This window comes from Caretta caretta, chromosome 19, assembly GCF_965140235.1.
Source record: "Caretta caretta isolate rCarCar2 chromosome 19, rCarCar1.hap1, whole genome shotgun sequence".
In the NCBI taxonomy this organism is placed as follows: domain Eukaryota; kingdom Metazoa; phylum Chordata; order Testudines; family Cheloniidae; genus Caretta; species Caretta caretta.
Window position 1 is genome coordinate 7,615,209 of NC_134224.1, and position 20,283 is coordinate 7,635,491.

Genomic DNA, 20,283 nt, shown 5'->3' on the forward strand with positions numbered 1-20,283 from the left:
TGCCCAGGGTCACATGTAATCCAAGTTTCCCAAATACCCAGCTAGTTCCCTGACTACTGGACCATCCTCTATCCATTGGCTCATTCCTCTCCCTCAGTTAATCCAGTCATCACACTGCTCTGCACTCCGGGCTCATTGGATCAGACAGTCACAAGCTGATAGGTAGCCAACTTGGGGGCCTGCAGCAAGCTAGCTGGTCATATGATGCACTCTTTATTTCCAGCTGCTAAATTACATTAAAAGACAGCTAAAAATATATTAAATGTCTTCCTAATGTTACTTTTCCACATAAGCAATTTCTGTAGTTGCCAGAGGGATTTTATGCAATTGTGAACGAGAAGATAGGTGCTCCATGAGACAATCACTGTCTGAAAAATTCAGTCCGTGTTAGAAAGGTTGGAGAACCACAGACCTCAAGTTCCAAAAGCAGGTGCTCCCACTTCAGACGAGTCTCTTGGCAAAGCTTTTTTTTAAACACAGCTGTTTCTCGGTAAGTCTGAAACAACCCTCAGAATGAATTTTAGCAGAGATCGTTTATTAGTAGGAAATTAACATTGTACAGCACTGCCAGCATGCATGATGCTTCACAGAATATCGAGAGAGCATTGCAATTTAATAAAAAACTAGACAAAGCACAGAGCAACGTGGGTAGGGAAAATCGGGAAGAGGGCTCAGCAGTAAGGAAAAAGCGGTAATTCAGAGCAGGGGGCCGTCTTCCTGTATGTCTTTACAGCACCTTGTCATCTTGGGTGCTCCCAGATATCTACCATAACATACATAATTTAAAAAATAGAATAGACTTTGAGGGATTTGAAAGAAAAAGGGAACACTTGGTGGGAAGGAAGTGTGAGACTGATCCAAACCCAGGGGACAGGTCGAATGAGAGAAGGAGGAGAGAAAAGTAGTAATGAAGAGAAGATTGGGAGGAATATCCTGAGTGAGGAGAGGAAGAGAAAATGGGCAGACATGTAGCTGGAAGCTTGGTTGCAAAGGGTCTTGAAGGGGAGGACAAGAATTTTTGAGAAGAATTAAGAATAAAGCAAACCTCTAACATAAATTCTTAGCTGCTGATCAGTGCCTGAGAACTGACATTGCTCTGTATATCAGCGCTGTGTACAGGCATACCAAGAGTTGTTATGACTTTGGGTAGGGTTGGGTAATGTCCTTTGTGCTTTTTCGCTGGGAGCTGGCAGAAGAGGGCTAATATGCCCCAGCTGGCTCTTCTTTTGAGAGCAGGGTTACTGAAGGGAGAGTTGGCATCTCATTCCTCTCTAGGAATTCACAAAGAACATACTTCTTGTTCACCTGCTGACTGGGAACTGATTTTGTAATTGGCTAAGATGTGTGTTCCTAATGGGGCAGATAAAAGCAGATTTGAGAATTAAATCAACATCACATTTCAGGTTCCTCCCAGTCCATCCCTGCTACATTTTCTTTAAAAAACAGGATATAGGTCTCAGCTAGCTGTGAAATGAACACCCCGCTCCCCCCCCCCCCTTTTTTTTTTTTTTTGAGCTGTGGGGTAGAGTCTGGAAGCTCTATCAGATGTTTATTTCAGTAACAGAGATTGCTCCTGGCAAGCCTCCACATACCAAAACCATTGAGAGAAATCTGAAAGGACAAAAATTCAGACAGAGGACTATAGGCTCCCTCCCTTCACACACCACATAGCAAGTATAAAATTGGAGGAGGGCCATTTGAGTTAGGAACCGCTGCATGGCTCTCAGTTAGGACTCTTCAACCCCAGGACTGCTCCCAACTGTATGACACCCAGTAACCTGTCAAGCCTTGCTTTAGAGTCTTTTCGTGAGCAGTCTGATTATGACTTTTGAGGACCTGATAATATTTGAGCCCAAACCTCCGTTGAAAGCCCAGTACCGTGGGTTTGTAGTCGGCTGCATCTGCTTTAATAACCATCTGGTTTTTTAATGGTCTTAGAGATAGGGGATGTGATGGAGGATAACTGACCTGCTCTCCGCACGTGACTTGGTGAGGAAATAGGAAAAGAATTTCTGGCTCTGAAGCTGGCAGTTCCACATCGAGATCATTCTTTATAATGGAACAAAAACCCTCAGCACCCCCAGCCTGGATTCCTGGAATTCCTCCTGCAGAAGGGGCCCTAAAGTATTTAACAGTCCCACTCAGAGAGAGTTTGCACAGTGAAGGTGTGTGTGTGTGGGGGGGGGGGGGGGCAGGAAAGTGGGTTTATTGGTGAAACGGTGGGGCTGGCCTTTCTTGTGTTGTTTCAGCTGTGTTGAATTATTAAAGTAAACCATTAAACTCCTGCTCTCCCTTAACTGTAAAATCTGTGCTTACGCACAGAGCCAGAGATGGGCTAGACCGGTCTTGGAATGTGTGTGTGTGTGTGAGAGAGAGAGAGAGAGAAAATACTGGCAGACCAAGCTGGGTACAAGATGTGTGCCAACCATATTAATCCTCTGGAGGTCTATGTCGGAGGGTTGATATATTTCAGTGAAAGGTGCAGCCTAGGATAGATTCTGCTACTTAAAGGAGCTCTCAGGTGATTAATTCAGATTGCCAACTACATCCATATTAGTAGGGTGTCTTGCTGCACATGGCTCAGGCATGATTTGGCTGTCAGGTCTCTTTCCCCCTCTTCTCAGAATGATACCTATTTTATTAATGGAAATAACGTTTTTTCCCCAAAGGCTTCTTTCATTTCTACCCAACTCAACTGGACAGTATAGGAAATTTAACAAGTTTTTTATGTTCATAAATGTGGAAAAGTTACCCTTGGAAAATGTGTTTTCATTTTTCAGAAGGAGAACAAGCTCTTAAGGATGGTTGTATAGGATGTTTTATTCAGTTGGTGTTCACTGTAATTTAGCCTTCACGCTACTGATTGTTTATAGACTTTTGTTTGTGAGACGAGGACAAGTGTTAGACATGTGGATCTGCTCAAAAAGAGGGGGTGGACTTGCTCAGTTAATGTGGAAAGATGGAGGTGCGTTTAAAGCACAGGGGTTGGAGATCTGAGTTCAACTCACAACTCTGCCACAAGCTCTCTCTTTGACTTCGGGCAAGTCTAGATGTTGTCAGCGGGACACCTGCAGCTCTGTCTGATCTCGGTTGTTAGTAGGTGTGCAGAAATTCTGAAAACGTTTGCTTCAGTTTCTCCTCTGTAAAATGGAGATTGCTCACCAGGCCATTATGAGTATGTGAATGTTTGTGAAGCTCTGATACCATGGTGATGGGAATAAGTAAATAGATGGCAATAGACCTATATAAAATATAATTTAGTAGCACTGGTATCCCTCAGCCCCCTGTTGTTAGTATTGTCGTGTTCTAATTTCTAGGCCATTTTCTAAGTCATCCATAAAACCCAGGAGGACGTGTGTCTTGTGGGGTTGTCAGGCCTTGGCTGGGTTCTTGGATGTTACTGGGAGCTGTGCTGAAGCTTTTTCAGAACCCTCCTGTTTTCTCTCAAAGCCTGCCATGGCTCTTAGCAGCCCTCTCCTTAGTGAGTCACACATTCAGCTTACCTCCCTCTTCCAACCCCCCAGAGGACTTTTTAAATTTGCCCCATTTAACCATTTCAAATCGAAAATGAAAAAGAACAAAGAGGGAGAGTGTGGTCAACATGTGATGCAAAGGTTGTGGAGCAGTGGATCTCCAGAGCAGGAATCCATAGTCTCAAGAGAAAAAAGAATGGTAAAACATATGGTGTCATTATTTCTTTTAGGATTAAGCAGCCTAAACCCATTTCTGACAAACTTCCTAGGTTTTTGCAATGAGAGCTAGTAGTGCTGGGAAAGGAATGCAGTTTTAGGGTAACTTGAAATGAAAATATGACTAAACTTTATATTAAAGTGACTAATAAAATAAGTATGGGGAAGTATATAGTCTGATTAGTCTCTTGTTGTTAATGAAGATGTGCTGATAGAATTTTTTTTTAATGCATGTCAGTCAACAAAAAGTGGGTTCTGGGATGTTGTGCCAAGATATCACCGCAGTTTATTGAACAGTTAGGTTGCAAGATTCCCCAGTGACATCTTGTAATAAACTATGGAGGGAGTCTGTGAGAGTATTATGTACCCTGTGGTCCTCTTCTGTAAAACTCCATCCAGTCCCCAATTAAAACCTTAAAATGGTCGGGGGGGGGGGGGAGATGGCAGGGACCTCTGGGTACAACAGATTTACTTGGACCAGGGATCCTTCCCCCGGTTGCAACAAAGTGTGTTGCAAACCTTACCATCAAAGGAGAACGAACCCCCCTCGGGCTGAGTGTGACCCTGGAGAGCATGACAATGCTGGAAGTAGAATTAGAGAAGACCCAGTGGGTCACCTAGCCTAGCTTTCCAGGGCAGTTCTGTGCAGCTCTGTGTGTGTGTGTGTGTGTTTCCAGTGCTTGCATGGTGCGTGTAGGCGGCGTTCCTAAGCAATGGTGCAAAGAAGCTCAGCGGCTAGGGGCAGGCCAGGGAATCCCCGAGGCCGGGACGGCGAGTGGTGGTCCCGGGAGGTGATGGCTGCACCCGTGGGATGTGCGGGAAACTCCTGCAGCCGTGCGAATGTAACCCCGCGCGTTTACACTGACGAGTGGGTTTCGTGGCAGTCAATACGGGGTAGCAAGCCGTCCTCCCCCGCCCTGTCCCCCTCCTGGTGCAGCTGTTTGCAGGACACCTTGCCGGAGGGGGAGAGCGGCGGGCAGGGCGCACGGTGCCTTGCGCGCCGGGGCTGGGCACGGGGGGATACCCGAGCCCAGCCACAGGCAGGGAGACAGGGCGTTGCTTCTCTTTGTCGGGGGATTTGCACTCTGCCCCCTCCCCCCGAGAGGAGGAGCTACCCGAGACAAGGCAGGGGGAAGGGAAGCGCAGCGCAGCGCCTGGTATTTCCAGCCCCCCCCCCCCCCGCGGGAGCCGGCGCGAAACCCGCCGTGTCGCTTTGCCCCCGGCCTCGCGTTTCCTTCAGCCCACGGTGGCCCCGGGAGCCGTGAAGAGCGGAGGCGGGCGGCCGCAGCATCACCCCCAGCCCCGCGGGGAGGGTGCGCCTTTATCGAGCCGCTGAGCCGCGTTTCTTTCTTCCCCGCGGAGGCGCAAGGGCCGCCCCCGCTCCATGCCCGGGGCGCGCCGGGGCCGCCCTCCTGCCCGTGCCCGGGGCGCGCCGGGGCCGCCCTCCCTTGTCTCCCGGCCCCTGCCCGTCTCTTCGCCCCTCCCCTTCTCCCGGGCTGTCCTTCCCACCCCGCCGGTCCCCGCCCTCCCTTCCCCGCCAGCCCCCGACCCCCTCTCCAGAGTTGGCAGCTTGCTGGGAGCCTCGGTCTTCCAGCGCCGTCTCCAGCCCCGCGCAGCGGGCAGGTCCGGCTCAGCGCCTGGGGCCGGGTCCGGGTCCGCGGGGGGGGGGTCGCGGCTTTGCCCCGGCAGCGGGCGGGAATGGCTCCCTGAACCCCAGCCGAGAGCCGGAGTGGGGGCGGCCGGCGAGCCCCGGCCTTCCCGCGAAGCCTTTTGTTCCCCCGGCAAGAAGTTTGTGCGCAAAGGCCCCTGACAGCTGCAGCCTCCGCGCTGGGCACGGCGGCAGGAGGAGGAGAATAGCGGCGGCTGCTTGACATGCATCCCACGGAGCGGCGGCGAGGAGCAGCGCTGGCCGGGGACTCGCCGAGGGGGAGGCGGGGCGCTTTCCGCTCGCAGCCCGGCCGCCGCCGCCGCACCAGCCGGAGCTGAGCCACACAAAAGGCGAGAGGGAGGAAAGGGAACTAACTTCCTGGAGACTTGCCCGCAGCCCCCTCTCCGAAGCGGCCACCTGCATTCGGGGTTGGGGGGAGAAAGTCCTGCCCCCCCCCTTCTCCCCGGAGCTGGGACACTGGAGGGGATTGTGCGGCTCTGCAGCTGGGATTCCTCTTCAGAGAGCCCCCCCCCGGGGGGACGCAGCATGGCAAAACCGAGGGGAGTCTCTCCGGGAGCCGAGTGGAAACGGGGAAAGCAATGGGCTGCAATCGGCAGGACCTGGGAAAGTTAGTCCCGCTGGCCTCTCTGCTGCTCGCTTTCCCCCCCCCCCCCCCCCCCCCCAATATTCCTCCGTTGCTGTCGGGAACTTGGGAAATCTTTGCAGATCTGCTGAGCCCACCCCCTCTGTCCGTGTCTGGTGCGTTTTAAAGCCATTAAAAAAAAAAGCTGCCCATGAAGGAATCTGCCCTGTACGTTTCACCGAGAAGCTGGGAGGGGGGGGTTGGTTTTTTTTGGTCATTTTCTTTGATTCAGATCGTTATGGCTTGATCGGCCCGCTTGGGTACAAGGAACAGCAATGCCATCATGGTTTTGAGACAGGAAGACCCTGAGTTTGCCCTGAATGAAGAACTTCCTGTGTTTAAACTTGCAGGAATATCCGCTCCCAAGCTCAGTTCAAATGAAAACACTCGTGCTGTGGAGGGAGAGGCTAATTCAGACCAGCTGGACTTTACAGGACTAGAGCTGGGAAGAAAATGAGAGGCATCTAGGCGCCCGAACTGTGATACATGAAGAGGCTGGGGAAGCTTTGCCTTTGTTATTAAAGAAGGCCACCCTCAGTATTAAATGAACAGCTTCAAACTCATCTGCAGCTTCTGCCGGAAATAATGATTGGGAGTATTTATTGAATAGAAGTTGTCATACTCGGACGGTTTTTGCTGACAGAGTTGCCAGGAGAAAGGAACCTTACCTTAAAAGCAACCCCGAGAAGGAATTATTTGGCTAATGATTTTTTAAGAGATGTGTTTATCAGCTTGGGACCACCAGGATTACGGGAGGGGCTATGGAATGCGACTTTGTGGGAGCCTTACTACAATGGAGATTTGCTTCTGTGCGGATTGCCATTTGACTTCTGTGGAATACAAATTTCAGTGTCCGAGTTCTTTTTAGGATTACAGTCTAAAATCGAAAGGGATTTTAACTGACACAGAATGCATTTCTTTTTGTTGTGGATAAAAAGTTAACAAGGTTGTTTCTTCCTGAATTAAGGAAGTATGGGCAAGCCACTAAGCAGGCCAGACTGTTTACGGCAGAATCCCACTTGCCTGGGGAAAGGTGAGGAAGAGGATGGGTATATAGAGGACTGCTATGTCCCCCAGAGGTCTATATATGACACAATGAGAATAAATGAACAAATTGATCAGGGATCTAAACTTAATCAGCCTTCCAAAAGCACCATAGATAAGGTGGATGCCAGTACTATGTCTAGCAATGGGACTTTAGGAGCATCCAATGTCTTTGAATCAAGGGCACCGGAAAGTAAAAAGTTAGACGAAAGAGTCATTTTTGATGCACTGAAACTCAGCAGCGATGTCTCGAAGTCAGCACCAGCTCCACCTAGAAGAAGGCCAAACCCGGAAAGAAAAGAGAATGTAAACAGGAGATCGTGGAAATCTTTTATGCCACCAAACTTCCCTGAATTTGCAGAAAGGATTGAGGCCTCCTTGAGTGAGGTCTCAGAAGCTGGTGCATCAAATACTTCTTTACAAGAAAAAAGGGAGTCAAGTGCCATGTTAGCTGAGAACTCTGGACATTCAGACCACAGGGAACCGATGTCAGAATCACTAACTTTGGAACATGTCTCCAAATCGTCTGGCATTCCAGAAGTTCAGGAGGCGAAACAGTTAAGTGAAGACTGCTATGACTGTTTCCAGGATGAATGCCAACCCCTTCTGAAACCAGAAGATACACCTGCAACATCCATGGTTATCACACGGGACCAGAAACTCTCAAGTGCAACATGGCCAAGAGCAAGAAGAAATGTTATTAAAGGAAGCCTTAGTGATGGGCATCATGAAACATTGGAATCGCCCCAAGCAGACTGCACTGTAGAAACTGTACAGCTATCTCCCTGCCTCAGTGAAGAGATGCTGGATTCAGGAATGAATATTCTCATCACCCCCAGCCTTAGAGAAAAAACAGAGTCTGAGCTGCGATTTGAAGAGGATGAGAGATGGATAATGATGGAGGCTGAGGAGGAGTGGGAGGAGGAGATGCTGTCAGAGGGAGGAAAGACTGTTCTATTGACAGATGAGAAAAGGAACTGTTGCTTGGCAGATATTTCTGAAGAAAGGGAACAATTATCTGCTACAGCAGTGACAATAGAGACAGCAGACTCTTCTGCTGGTGTCCTGGGGACCTCTAACCACCCAGTTCACCACCCAGTGCACTGTGATGACTCACAGTTGCAGGATAACTGCTCAGCTTCTGTTCTCCAGGAAACATACCAGGATTTAAACTGCGCTTTTACAGCTAACGTGTGTGATACTGAAGACATAACCGTTCAATTTGAAGCTGAGGACTTCACTCCAAATTCAGAGCACGGTGTCAGTCCTGTTGTCCCAGAGCAGTTCTCTGACACAGATTCTGTGCAGATGTTCCTTGAACTAGAAAAGCAGTGTTTGAGTGAAGAAGGAGATGGAGCTGCTTCAGTAGATCTAGAGGGCCCGGTCTCTGGGATGTGCTCAGAAGGGCTGGACTCACAAACAGACTCATCAGAAAAGCTTGCAGAGGCTGAAACGGAAGAGTGTCAGCAGACCGCTCCTTTCGAAGTCAGTGCTGCAGACTCTGCTATTGTGTCAGATCTCGAGGACTTTGATGTCACATACAGTTCTCAGGTGGTGAGTACAATAGAACCCACTACAGAGCCTTACTCTGAAAAGGAAACCTCCTCTGTCACCCAGACAGACTCTGAAGAAGTGGGGGTTTCCAGTCCTAGGGTTGCAGAGGAGACAATATCGCCACAGCAGCTCTTGCCAATAAGTCACTTAGAGGATGCTCAAGAATGTGAAACTGACCTGCTGACAGATCAAGAGCCAGTGGAAGATTGTGTAGTAGGAGCAATACTAAGCTGTGAAGCGACAGTGTCTCCTGAGGCAAATACAGTGGAAATGCCCTGTTGTGAAGGAACATTTCCCCATCCCAGTGGTGGTTCGTTAATGCCCCAAGGAGATCAAGCCTCATTGGAAACCTACAGTAAAATAGAGAGGACCTCTGAAGAGTATACAGGGAGAGCATCCTCAAGCCATTCCTTCCACTGTCAGCCATTAGTTCCTGCCACAAGTGCGGAGGAACTGCATTCCCAGCAGGATTTTTACTGGCTGAAAGATGAGGTCAGTGCTGAGGGGGCTAATAGTTCTGAAGAGAAGGAGCACCCTCTGTCTGAAAGGACTGAATTCTCAAACTGGGGTGTCTCAGAACTGGCCTCTGAGGATGAAGTCACAGACTTGGACAGAGAGAGCGATCGATTGGAGGGCCAAATTCATGGAGCGGAACGGTTAGATACTCACTGTTTTTCTCAAGCAACTTTTCCAAGTGATTCTATGTCCGAGCAGGACTCTGAGGCATGGGTGGAGTCCACTGAGGACCTGCAGTCAGAAGAAACAGTGCCTCTGGGTCAGCTGCTGCATGTGGAAGGGATTACTCCTGGTGAAGAGTTCCCAAGTGCCCATGTTGTTCAGGAGGACGTGCCAGGAATGGTTGGAGAGGTAATGCTGGATGTTTCCACAGGGGAGGCCGATACCTGGGAACCAGGAGACCTGGCCTGGCTGTTTGAACCCAGCTGGGCAGATGAGATAATAAGTTGTGTGGCTGGTATACAGTTTGCATGTGGGAATACTCGCTCTCCAGTTTGCGTGGAACACGCGTGTGCTGGCGCAGGGAAGCGTCCTTCCATGGTCGCCACCGCTGAGGAGGAGCTTGCAGCCGCATTTAGCATAGAGCAGTTTGCCCCCCGCAATCTAGACAGCACAGAGATGCTCCCCACAGCATTGCCAGCTGCGGAGGAGCCTGTCACCGAGGCCAAGCCGCCAGCTGCGGAGGAGCCTGTATTAGGAGTGCCAGATACCGAGGAACATGCTACCATTGCCATGCCATCCAGCATGGAGGAGCTTCCCACTGACACTCTGGGTGTGGAAGGCTTTCCCGTCCTTGCAGCATCCAGACCAGAAGAGCTTAACGCTGCTGCAGTTTCCAGCACAAAGGAGCATGCTGCGTCCCCACAAGAGATGGAAGAGCTGGCCACGGCCTTGCCATTCAGCATGGAGGAGCTTGCTACTGCATCACCTGGGCTGGAGGAGCCTGTTGCCTCTGGCCAGGCACCCAGGGCATCATGTGCCTCAGAGCACAGCACACAGATGCTTCCTGCAGCTGCGTTGGGAATGGAAGACCCCCCTCCTCTCTTACACCTCCTAGCAAAAGAACTATCTTCTACAGCATCTGGAGTGAAAGCGTTGGCTACCACAGTGACGGACACAGAAGGGCCTCCTATCACAGTTCTTGTGGCGGAAGGGGCTCCTGCTGTAACAGATGGATTAGTTCCAGATAATGAGGTATTTGTTACTCAGTTACTTACACAGGGTGTGTCAGACAGGAAATCCCTTCGTTTGTGGGGGTGGGGAGAAGAAGTCCTGACTCCTACCTAGCTGACAGTTTGCTCACACTTTTTGTGGGGTACAGACTGCACTGATTGTCCCCTCTGTCATATCAGTTTTCTGTATTGTAAACCTTGAGGTAGGTCTTTTCCCAATTAAAAAGAGTTCAATTTTGTAGGCCAATGCTTTGGGGGTGGGAAATATATATCTTTTGCAAGCATGGGAGGTAAACTATGACAATTGTTAGATTATGAAAATTCTTTCCCTAAACTTTTCAAGTGACTTACTTATTCAAATACATTATGCTTACTCAAAAGTAAATTAGAGATTGCTACGGGAAGACTTTTCTTGCTGAAGTTAGATGCACCATTTCAAATACAAAATTCTGTTACTAAAGAGAATTTGTAAAGCAAATGGAGTGAAAACAATGCATACATGTTATACAATAGGCGCTCATTTAAGGTTTTCTTAAATGATAAAGAGGGGCAAAGAGGTTCTGAAATATCAGGAGAAAAATAAGTGTAATTCTTTTCAGTATTTTGCTAACAACATTTGTATTAAGAAAATTTTAAAAATGCTATAAAGAGTATCAGGTTTTTTTTAATGCATGGTATTCCCATATCTGAACCCTAATTGATCAGCCATGTAGGTTAGAAGAACAAGCATTGGGAAGACATTACCAATTGCCCAGCCCATAAACCTGATTCAGCGGCAATTCTTCATCCTTTACACTATGCCACCCATTTAAAAACCCCACAGCCACCTCAGCATCAGAGAACTGCTTTGAAATGGAGGGGAACCCAAGGAGAGGGCAATCAGTTTATACTGAGTTTTTGCTTCAAGTGCAGCCTTCACTGCCAAACCAAGTTCCAGTCAGTAAATTAGGAAAGAAAGAGAGACATCAAGGTACTGACTTGATGTGGCTATTATCTGGGATTTACTGCTTCAGTTTCATTGTTGCTTCTCCATTGGGACTGTATTTTACATTAAATGTTTCTAGTTATTAACCCTTTGGAACCAGTGATGCCTCGAGCCATTGATAGGTTTAGGTTTGCATCAGGAAAATGCCCTGTACCTTGAGTATCTTAGCATTAACCAGCTGAGTTATGGCTAAAGTACCAGGGGCATGAAGCAAAAAAGTACTCCCAATGTTGTAACACGTATCCTCATATGTTCCCTTTGAAATGTTTGTTCCGAGGGAGTGCTGGCACTCCTACAGGAAATCACCAAATAATGCCTGTTTTTGTGTTCGGCAATAAAAGGGTTAAGAAGTGGAGTGAGATCACAGGATGCAGTCATCCATGATAGGAACAAAGTAGAATTTAAAGAGAGTCATTGGAAAGTGGCTCTCAAAATGAGAGGGACGTACCTGAACAGAATGTCAGTCCATGCAGTTAACCAAATACAGCTTCTCAGAAACTTCACTCATCATGTTTTTCTATGTAAAAGATAGATTGCACATTAAATATTTGTTTCAAATTTGAGTCCCAGTGAAGCTTAATAAATTAAAACATTGGAATCTTGTGTATGCATATTGGCTTTGAAGAATAAATGTGTTAGAAATATTCGCTCTTAATGCGATTATGCATGTGATTGCGTTTTAAATGATCCTCATGAAATGGGCTTTGGTTTCTGGATTGTGCGTACACACCTTGCAGTTATTCATTGCTGGGTGTCAGGAGCTGTGCATTTGGATCCTGGAAAAAAAAATGTTTTAAAGCTTCTAGTTACCAAAAAAAAAAAAAAGAAAGGCCAGTTTTATATTAAAGGCTTAGGTCAGAGTACACTGGAAGAGGCACAGTGCTCCAGTCAAATGTTTGCATGCCTGACTTATCAGTCTGATCCTTTCATGTAAGGCAGCCAGCTCCATATAAGAGCAGTAACAGAAGTGTTTGGAGAATTAGCTATTTCATGTCACCATCACTTCTTATAACCATAGAATAATTCTGCACGAGCGTATAGCTCTGGACTGTGTCTTCCAGCACTCTTGAGTTAATATTCCTGGCATAGTCCCACGATGTAGACAAGCTGCTGAACTTCAGTTGGGGAGGAAAAGATTTTTCTTTGAAAATGTGGCAAAGCAACAGAAGGCAGGCTGTCTTTATAGGCAGCGTGTCACTGACTTTCTTCCCTTCGGAGATAAAGCAATTGTCTGATACCAGAGACCTTTTCCAAACCTTCCTCGAGTGCTTGCTTCTCAGGAGTTTTTGACACAAGTCTATCTGAAATGGAATGTTTAGACTTTGTCAATATCCATATCCTTGGGTACATGGTGTTTTTTTTCAAGCACACTTGAAAAAGAAAGAGAGGTTGTCTGCATTTATCTCTGAGGAAGATGGTTGTGAGTACAGAGAGAGCACTGTAATCTTTCCTGTTCTTCTATTTGTCAGCGTTTGACCTATGATCTGTTCTAGCTAGCAGCCCAAGGCCCTGTTTGAACAATGTATCCATCCCTGTTTTGGATTGTGTTATTCATTATGATGAAGCAGAGCTGGTCCTACCTCTCAGATTTTGCTCAGAATTTGCCTTTCATGTTCCCCCGTTTCCTGCACAGTGTGGCCTTGGTTGGCTGCCTTGTCTCATTGAGACTGAATGACACTATTGTGGAGGAAAGGAAATGAATACAGACTGCTAGGGTCTGGCTTATCATCAGCTAATTACAGGAGATTTGAGTCTTTGATAAGGGCACTTATCTCCTTGAAAAACGGGATTTTCCCTGCTGTTCTTCCTCCCAACGGCAAGGTTCCTTCCTTCATTTCCAAAACCCCTTTTTTGGTTGGAATGCTTTCCCCACAGGACTTGCAGACTAGGATTCTGCCAAATACATGGGATGATCTCAGATAAACAGCTAACACATTAATCGTCCATTGCCTTTCTCTTGTTCCCTTGGTCTTTACAAATACAGTATGCTTCCCAGTGTCTAAAGTTTCGATCGTTTGACAAAATTCATATAGTGTAGAGCCCATCCCAATTCAACGCTGCCATGATAAGATTTGCTTTGATTTCTGTTATTGAGCATCTGACTGGGTCTTGGTATAAGTCACATAAGTGACTGGGTCTTGGCTATCTAGGTGGGGCTTCTCCATGGGATTTACAGATTTAAAAGACTGTATGGCTGCGTCTGAGACATAATCTATGCCTGAGACCTGTAGATACTTGAAGTGCTCGTCATTGGAGATTTTTAAGAGCAGGTTAAACAAACAGCTGTCAGGGATGGTCTAGATCAGGGGTCTCAAACACGCGGCCTGCAGAGTTATTTTCTGCAGCCCACCAGCTCCCCGCGGCCACCCCAGCATTTACCTAGAGCAGCTCTGGCCCGGTGCGCACCGGGGGTAGGGCAGGCTCCCTCCCTGCCTGCCTGCCCCGCCCCCGCGCCGTCCCGGCCGCTTCCCGGAGGGAAGATTTCAGGGAAGGGGTTGGAATGGGAAGGGATGGGAAGAAGTGGGGCAGGGCCTCCCGGAAGGGGTGGGGCTGGGGCAGCGGGGGTGTGGGTGGTCAGTGGTGTGGCCCTCGGGCCAATGTACTAGTCCTCATGTGGCCCTCGTGGTCATTTGAGTTTGAGACCCCTGGTCTAGATAATACTTAGTCCTGCCATGAGTGCAGGGGACTGGACTAGATGGCCTCTCGAGGTCCCTTCCAGTCCTATGATTCTATGATTATACTGGATATGGGCAGATGAAAGATTTAAACAAACTAACAAACAAACCTCCTTTAAAAAAAATAAGTAACTGCACCAGAAGAAGCGAAAGGAAAATGTTCTGCTTGCTCTCTGGAGAAGGTTGGGAACTGTAGTCTAAAGTGTATCCATTAGCAGATGAGGCGGTGCTGCGTAAGGGAACTGAAGGTTATAAATCAATTCCCCTTTCTTGTTCAGATGTTTCAGAAGGAGCAAGTGGATCCCATTCAGGTAAAACTGCAACAAGTAAACGGACTGGGTCAGGGACTCATCCAGAGTGCAGGAAAAAATTGCGACGTACAGGGATTGGAACATGACATGGAGGAGATCAACGCCCGCTGGAACACTCTCAACAAAAAGGTAAGCACCTCTGGAGAGAGGAGCCCTCGTTGCTTGATGCAGTAAGCCGTTGTCTTGACTCAGGTGAGCCAGCTGACATAAAGGGAACAGCATCTAGAGTTGAAACAGAGCCATTGATTCTGTAACAGTGCCAAAGACCATGAGCAGTTGCTCTGTTGTCACCTAGTGTAACTTGAGGACGCTTTTCCTCTAGTGACGTGTGTATGTACAATGCAGGTGGCACAGAGAATCACACAGCTACAAGAGGCCCTGTTGCATTGTGGGAAGTTTCAGGACGCTTTGGAGCCATTGCTGAGCTGGTTGGTAGACACAGAGGAGCTCATCTCCAATCAGAAACCTCCCTCTGCTGAATACAAAGTGGTGAAAGCTCAGATCCAAGAGCAGAAGGTAAGTGACCTGGAGATAGTGAACGCCAAACCATATCCAGGAGGGAAGGATGTAGAGGCCACGAGCACAGTACGCTGCTCGTAGCCGAACAAGTGTGTCTGCTCCATCATTTTAAAAATATAAATGGTAACTGTGATTTCATGTAATTCTGCTAGTTTACGGCAGCCATTCCGCAGCTGTGGCTTTCTCACGTTCTACCATTATACTGTATGGGTTCTGGTCTTGTTCCCCATGCCTGCCATCTTAACAGGCTAATAATGAGAGTTGTATGAAGGACAGGCAGATTGGCTCTCTAGCTCCAGTACTATTTTGCTGTCATACTGTCGTGAAATTCGCTGCCTGTTTCTTTTTCTTCAACAACAGCACATTTGTTTTTGCTCATGCTGACAACTATTTTATATCTGGATCAAATAGATTTTGTAGTGTATGGTTTCGGTTTTGGAATTTGAACAAAATAAAAAAACAGAGAAGAGGGTTGGCCAAACACAAATTGGTCTTTAGGTAGGGTGACCGGCTGCAGTCCCGATTTTGGGGGCTTTGTCTTATATAGGCGCCTATTACCCCCTATCCCCTGTCCCGATTTTTCACACTTGCTAGCTGGTCACCCTATCTTTAGGTAACACATACAGGTTATGAATAAGACTTGTTAACATATGGAACATTCATAAATGTTAATAATGGTAAAACAAAGTTTAAAAAACCACAAAACTTCATCACGTACGGTGAGATTTTTTTTAATAGGAGATTCGAGCGAACGTTAAAACATAACGTTTACAGTTTGGGGAGCAAGTTTCAAGTTTCTCTGTTGAATCAAGTGTGTTGGATTTGTTGGAGGCATTTTTATGGTCTTTTGAGTTTGGGAGGGAAAAAAAATCTTGTTGTTGTTGATTTGCTCAGCTGGGTTTGGATGCAGCCCAGTGTTTATTAATAGTTTTCAGACACAATTAGAGGGTTGGTGTGTTTGGAGGCAGAAGTAGCTCTGCTGACTCAACTTCGTAACTTTTATCCCTCTTTGTTTTAATGTTTATGTAAAAGCTGCTCCAGCGTCTCTTGGATGATCGCAAGGCCACTGTCGAGATGATTCAGGCAGAGGGCGGAAGGATAGCGCAGTCGGCCGAGCCAACGGACCGAGAGAAGATTGTTTGCCAGCTGGAGAGTCTTGAAAATAGATGGGCAGGACTGCTTGGCAAGGCAGCAGCCAGGTAAGGAAGAAAAGTGGGAAAGAAGTGACTTCATTTTGTCTCAGCTTTGAAAGCGGAGAAATTCCTCTGTGCCCAGCATGAAACATGTTCTTTCCACCAATGTATCTGGTAGAATATGCTGCCTGTTTAAGGGTGGAGGACAAGCATGAAACATATTGTCACTGGAAAGCTTCTGAATTTCTTTTCTGCTCTAGACTAGATGATCACAGTGGTCCCTTCCAGCCTTAGAATCTGTATTTTGCTGGGATATCCTACTTCATTGTAAAGTCATGTAAAAGGCCCAGAGTTTGCCTTAAACTGCTTATCAGTCTGGCAATGATCTGTTTCCTCGTCTTATTGACACATTGGCAAAGTGTAGTGGCAATTTCTCCCATGTCCATTAATGATCGGTATTTTGGAATTGTTTACAGAGCTCGCTGTCCTGGGTACTTTAGACTAAGACCAGTTTATTATTGTTTGTTTGTATTACACTCTACACTTACAAGCTGCTTTCTGACTGACGGAAGCATTTGTGCATGTGTTTTTAAACTGTTTTCAGTGTACATTGGTTGGCCATCCAGCAGTCAGCTAATCAGATCTTTAGAATAGTTCTTGCTAGTACAGCACTTTGGGTTTGCAGCCAGTGTTAATCCACTGGCCGCTGTCGTGGGCTGTTTGTAATCATCAGATAGCAACGCTTGGGAAGTTCAGTGAGATTCCTTTACGGGACTATCCTGGAAACAGCAAGTGTCAACCAGAAAACACGCCAAACTAAAATGTGCATTGGGAGGGTGAAACAGATGGCACAGTTTTATAGTGCCGTGGAGATGCTTAAATGAAATTAATTCTCTTCGCGGTGCGGGTTTATTTTTATTCCTCCTAGTTTGACTTTCAGCTCCAGAGAACTGTTTGCACCTTTCTGCTGCACAAATTTCATTTACAAGATGCAGTTTGCTGCATGGTCTAGTTAGTATAATGATGTGTCGAGCCACCCATAAGGGCCAACCTCAGTTTACAGTATTTGAAATTCCAGTTGAATCAATAGGCCGCGGTCTCAAGGACTGTCAATCTGGAACCTTTCACCAGCACCTTACAAGCCTGACATTTAAGGATTCTAGCAATACCCCTTGTCATTTCGGGAGATTTCTATGACAGTGCTGTTGATGGCAGAAAAGCTAATTGTGTAGAACGGAAGCCTTTTTTATTGACTTCAGTGGGAGTTGTCTTGGCCCCTTACACAACATCAGTGAAAAGGGCCTTGTTCTGCAGTTGCTAGGGAACGTGTGTGTTTCCATTTCCGGTTTGCCTGACAAGATGTTACACCTGAACTGAAGAGAGGTGTTTCTCTTCCTTGCACTCAGACCTCTAGTCACTGCAGCATGTTAAAAGCTTCATAGTGCAATAAAATCTTTATGGTTAAGGTGGCGCTCAAACATTAAGTTGCTTAACTTTCCTGATTTTTTTTTTTTAACAAAAGACCTAACGCCTAATTAGCAGCTTTGTGGTTATCTTGATGTAGGCAAAAACAACTGGAAGATATCCTGGTTCTGGCTAAACAATTCCATGAGACCACTGAGCCTATTTCAGACTGGCTATCTTTGACGGAGAAAAAACTGTCAAATTCTGAGCCCATTGGTACTCAGACAGCTAAAATCCAGCAGCAGATCACCCGTCACAAGGTAGGAAATGGTCCCCAAGCAAACACAAAACTGTTGATGGAAGACGTCGGCCATTGTTACACATAGATGTGCAGAAAGCTGTCTGCATGGTGATGGGGGCAGCTGTTACAGGCTTTTGAAATAGAGAACTTGAGAAATCACAACATGGGTGGCCCATTGTTTGCTTCTGGCCATAATGTAACTATGTAACTGTTGTGTCTTTTACTCTTTGCAACCAACTTAAACCTTTTATTTGTTATAGTTTGTGCCCTTCTTGGTGGGTTTTGTCTTTACTTTGTTTGATCATGAATTAAATTCATTCTTTTAGTTTTTTTCCCCCATTTTATTCCATTTTCAATCATTTGTGTCTGTTGTCCATTTTGTCACCCTGGATTTTCAGGCACTAGAGGAAGACATAGAGAGTCGCGCGGCTGACGTGAATCAGGCAGTCAGTCTTGGGCAGTCTCTCACCTCCCTGAGTTGCGTAGCTGAACAGGGCTTGCTGGCAGAGAAGCTAGACTCGCTGCAGGCCCGGTACAGCGAGATTCAAGATCGGTGCTGCCGGAAGGCAGCCCTGCTTGATCAGGCGTTGTCCAACGCTAGGCTCTTTGGGGAGGATGAGGTGGAAGTGCTCAACTGGCTGGCCGAGGTTGAGGACAAGCTCAGCTTGGTATTCGTAAAGGATTATAAACGGGACGTCCTGCAAAAGCAGCATGCCGACCAGCTGGTATTGCCATTTTCCATTTTTTCATATTTATTTGTTTGTTTATTTATTTATTTAGCTATAGAGCAACTGTTTTGATCCATTTTTGTTTCTGTTTGACTCTAATTTTAACCAACATCAAAACAAGCCTCTCTTTTCTCAAGTTGGATAAAATAAACTTATTTCATTTATTAAAAACAACTCTCCTCCCCTCAAATCCCTCCTACCCACCCCCTCCCCCCCCAAAAAAAATAAAAAGGGTGTCCTGGTGTCCCATAGACTGTAAATTATTCAGACGTTTTGCATCCAACTCCTGGGCTAAATAAACAAGACCTGCCAGGACTTTTCTTTAGAGCTTCCAGTCTTTCTCCCTGCAATAAGTGAATTTAAAGAGCATGGGAATGTGCCCTAGTCCAGCATTGAACACCTCTTCTGAGAGGCAAGGTCTGTTTCCGCTCATTCATAGGCTCTGTAGTGTAGACATAGGCCATATCAGCATAACCCTCCAGTGTAGATGTAGCATATGCTGAAAGGGTTTTGTCTGCCAGTGTAGTAACACCATCTCCCCGAATTACATTACCTATGCTGACAGAAGCACTCGTCTGTTGGCATAGCTGAGTCTACACTAGGGGGTTTATCAGGCATAGCTATGTTGCTAGGGGGGTGTGGTTTTTTTCCCAGACTCCTGGCCAACATACCTAGGCCAGTATAAGTTTTTAAGTATATGCCAGTCTTTGCACAGTAAATTTAGTCTTTGGTTAATTTCTAATACAAGAGTGGATGCTTCATGAATACAGATCCAAAGGCGGAGGGTGGTAAAGAACTGTGCTTAGCTCTGAGTTACAAGACCTTAAGCCTGTCAGGGAAGTGTAGTGGTGGGGGAGCAGGAAGGACATGCAACCTACCTGGTTCTGATCCATGGGGAATACAGAGAAAGAGAAAGTTATGCTTTCCCTGGGGTCCGTCTCCTCTCTCTCCTGCACTCGGTCACCTGCGCAGCTGAAGGGCCTCTTCTTGGAGAGGGTAACTGCTGTTGGTTCTTTCCATTCAGGCCCTGAACGAGGAGATCGTGAACAGAAAGAAGAATGTGGACCAAGCCATTAAAAACGGGCAAGCACTTCTGAAACAAACCACAGGTACCGGAAGAGATGAACAGACTGCAACGCCTGGTCTGATAAAGGCACTTCCCCGCAGCCAAGCTTTGGCCTACCTGAGAAGCCTGGTTGTTCTTGATTACAATAATTGGTTCAGAGTAGGCTGTTGATGTTGGCTTCTTTTAAGACGCTGCCGAGCCGGATGGTGTCCCACACACATTCATTCTGTGTGGTAGGCCATGAGTTAGTATTTAATATGTTTGTTATGGTGGTGCCTAAGGGTCAACCCACTGTGCTAGGCACTGAACAAACACAGAGCAGTAGACGTGCCCTCCCCTTGAACATGCCGACGGCTGTCGAGCAGAAGTTCCCGAATAGAGTTCTGGGTGGTTCACCTTTTGGTGATCTCCACAGACCTGGCTTGCAACCCAGCACAGGCTCAACGCCTTCTTTCCAGCTGCTAAATCACATTAAAAGAGGCTAAAAATACACCAAGCATTTTCCTAATATTACTTTCTATGTAAGCCATTGCTGCAGTTGCCATGTGGATGTCATCCGTTCGTGAGTGGGAGGAGAGGTGGTGCTTAAGGCAGTCTGTTTACTAAGAGGTAGTCTGCATTATGAACAAATGTTCTAGAAAAGTTGATATAACAAAAAATCAGCTCCTCCGTTTCCTGTCCTCTCAGAAATGACTCCCTCTTTCTCAGAGGTGTCACGCGTTAGTCAAGAACAAAGTACTGGTAAGGTCAGGGTTTTATTGGAACCGCAAGCAAAAAAGACTTCGTTGCAGGTTTCATTTCAATGGTGGGAAGAAGGAGGAATTTTCCCTGGCTGGAAGGAAAATATCAGTTGCAAAATTAGCTCCATGGTTGTGAAAACGGCTTCTTGCTTACA

At 46.9% G+C, this 20,283-nt stretch overlaps 1 protein-coding gene across 28 annotated transcripts in view; it reads left to right on the forward strand.

Annotated features, from left to right (window-relative positions):
* Positions 1–20,283, forward strand: part of MACF1 (microtubule actin crosslinking factor 1) — a 252,185-nt gene that overhangs the window by 188,907 nt on the left and 42,995 nt on the right. For 22 of the 28 annotated variants that reach the window (XM_048825763.2, XM_048825769.2, XM_048825774.2 and 19 more), the window contains 6 exons: positions 14,205–14,366; positions 14,583–14,753; positions 15,789–15,955; positions 17,454–17,613; positions 17,993–18,319; positions 19,347–19,431. In XM_048825763.2, the coding sequence (XP_048681720.2) occupies positions 14,205–14,366; positions 14,583–14,753; positions 15,789–15,955; positions 17,454–17,613; positions 17,993–18,319; positions 19,347–19,431 (1,072 nt within the window). The remainder of the gene's footprint in view (positions 1–14,204; positions 14,367–14,582; positions 14,754–15,788; positions 15,956–17,453; positions 17,614–17,992; positions 18,320–19,346; positions 19,432–20,283) is intronic. The other 6 variants (XM_048825770.2, XM_048825775.2, XM_048825768.2 and 3 more) reach the window with 1 other exon arrangement.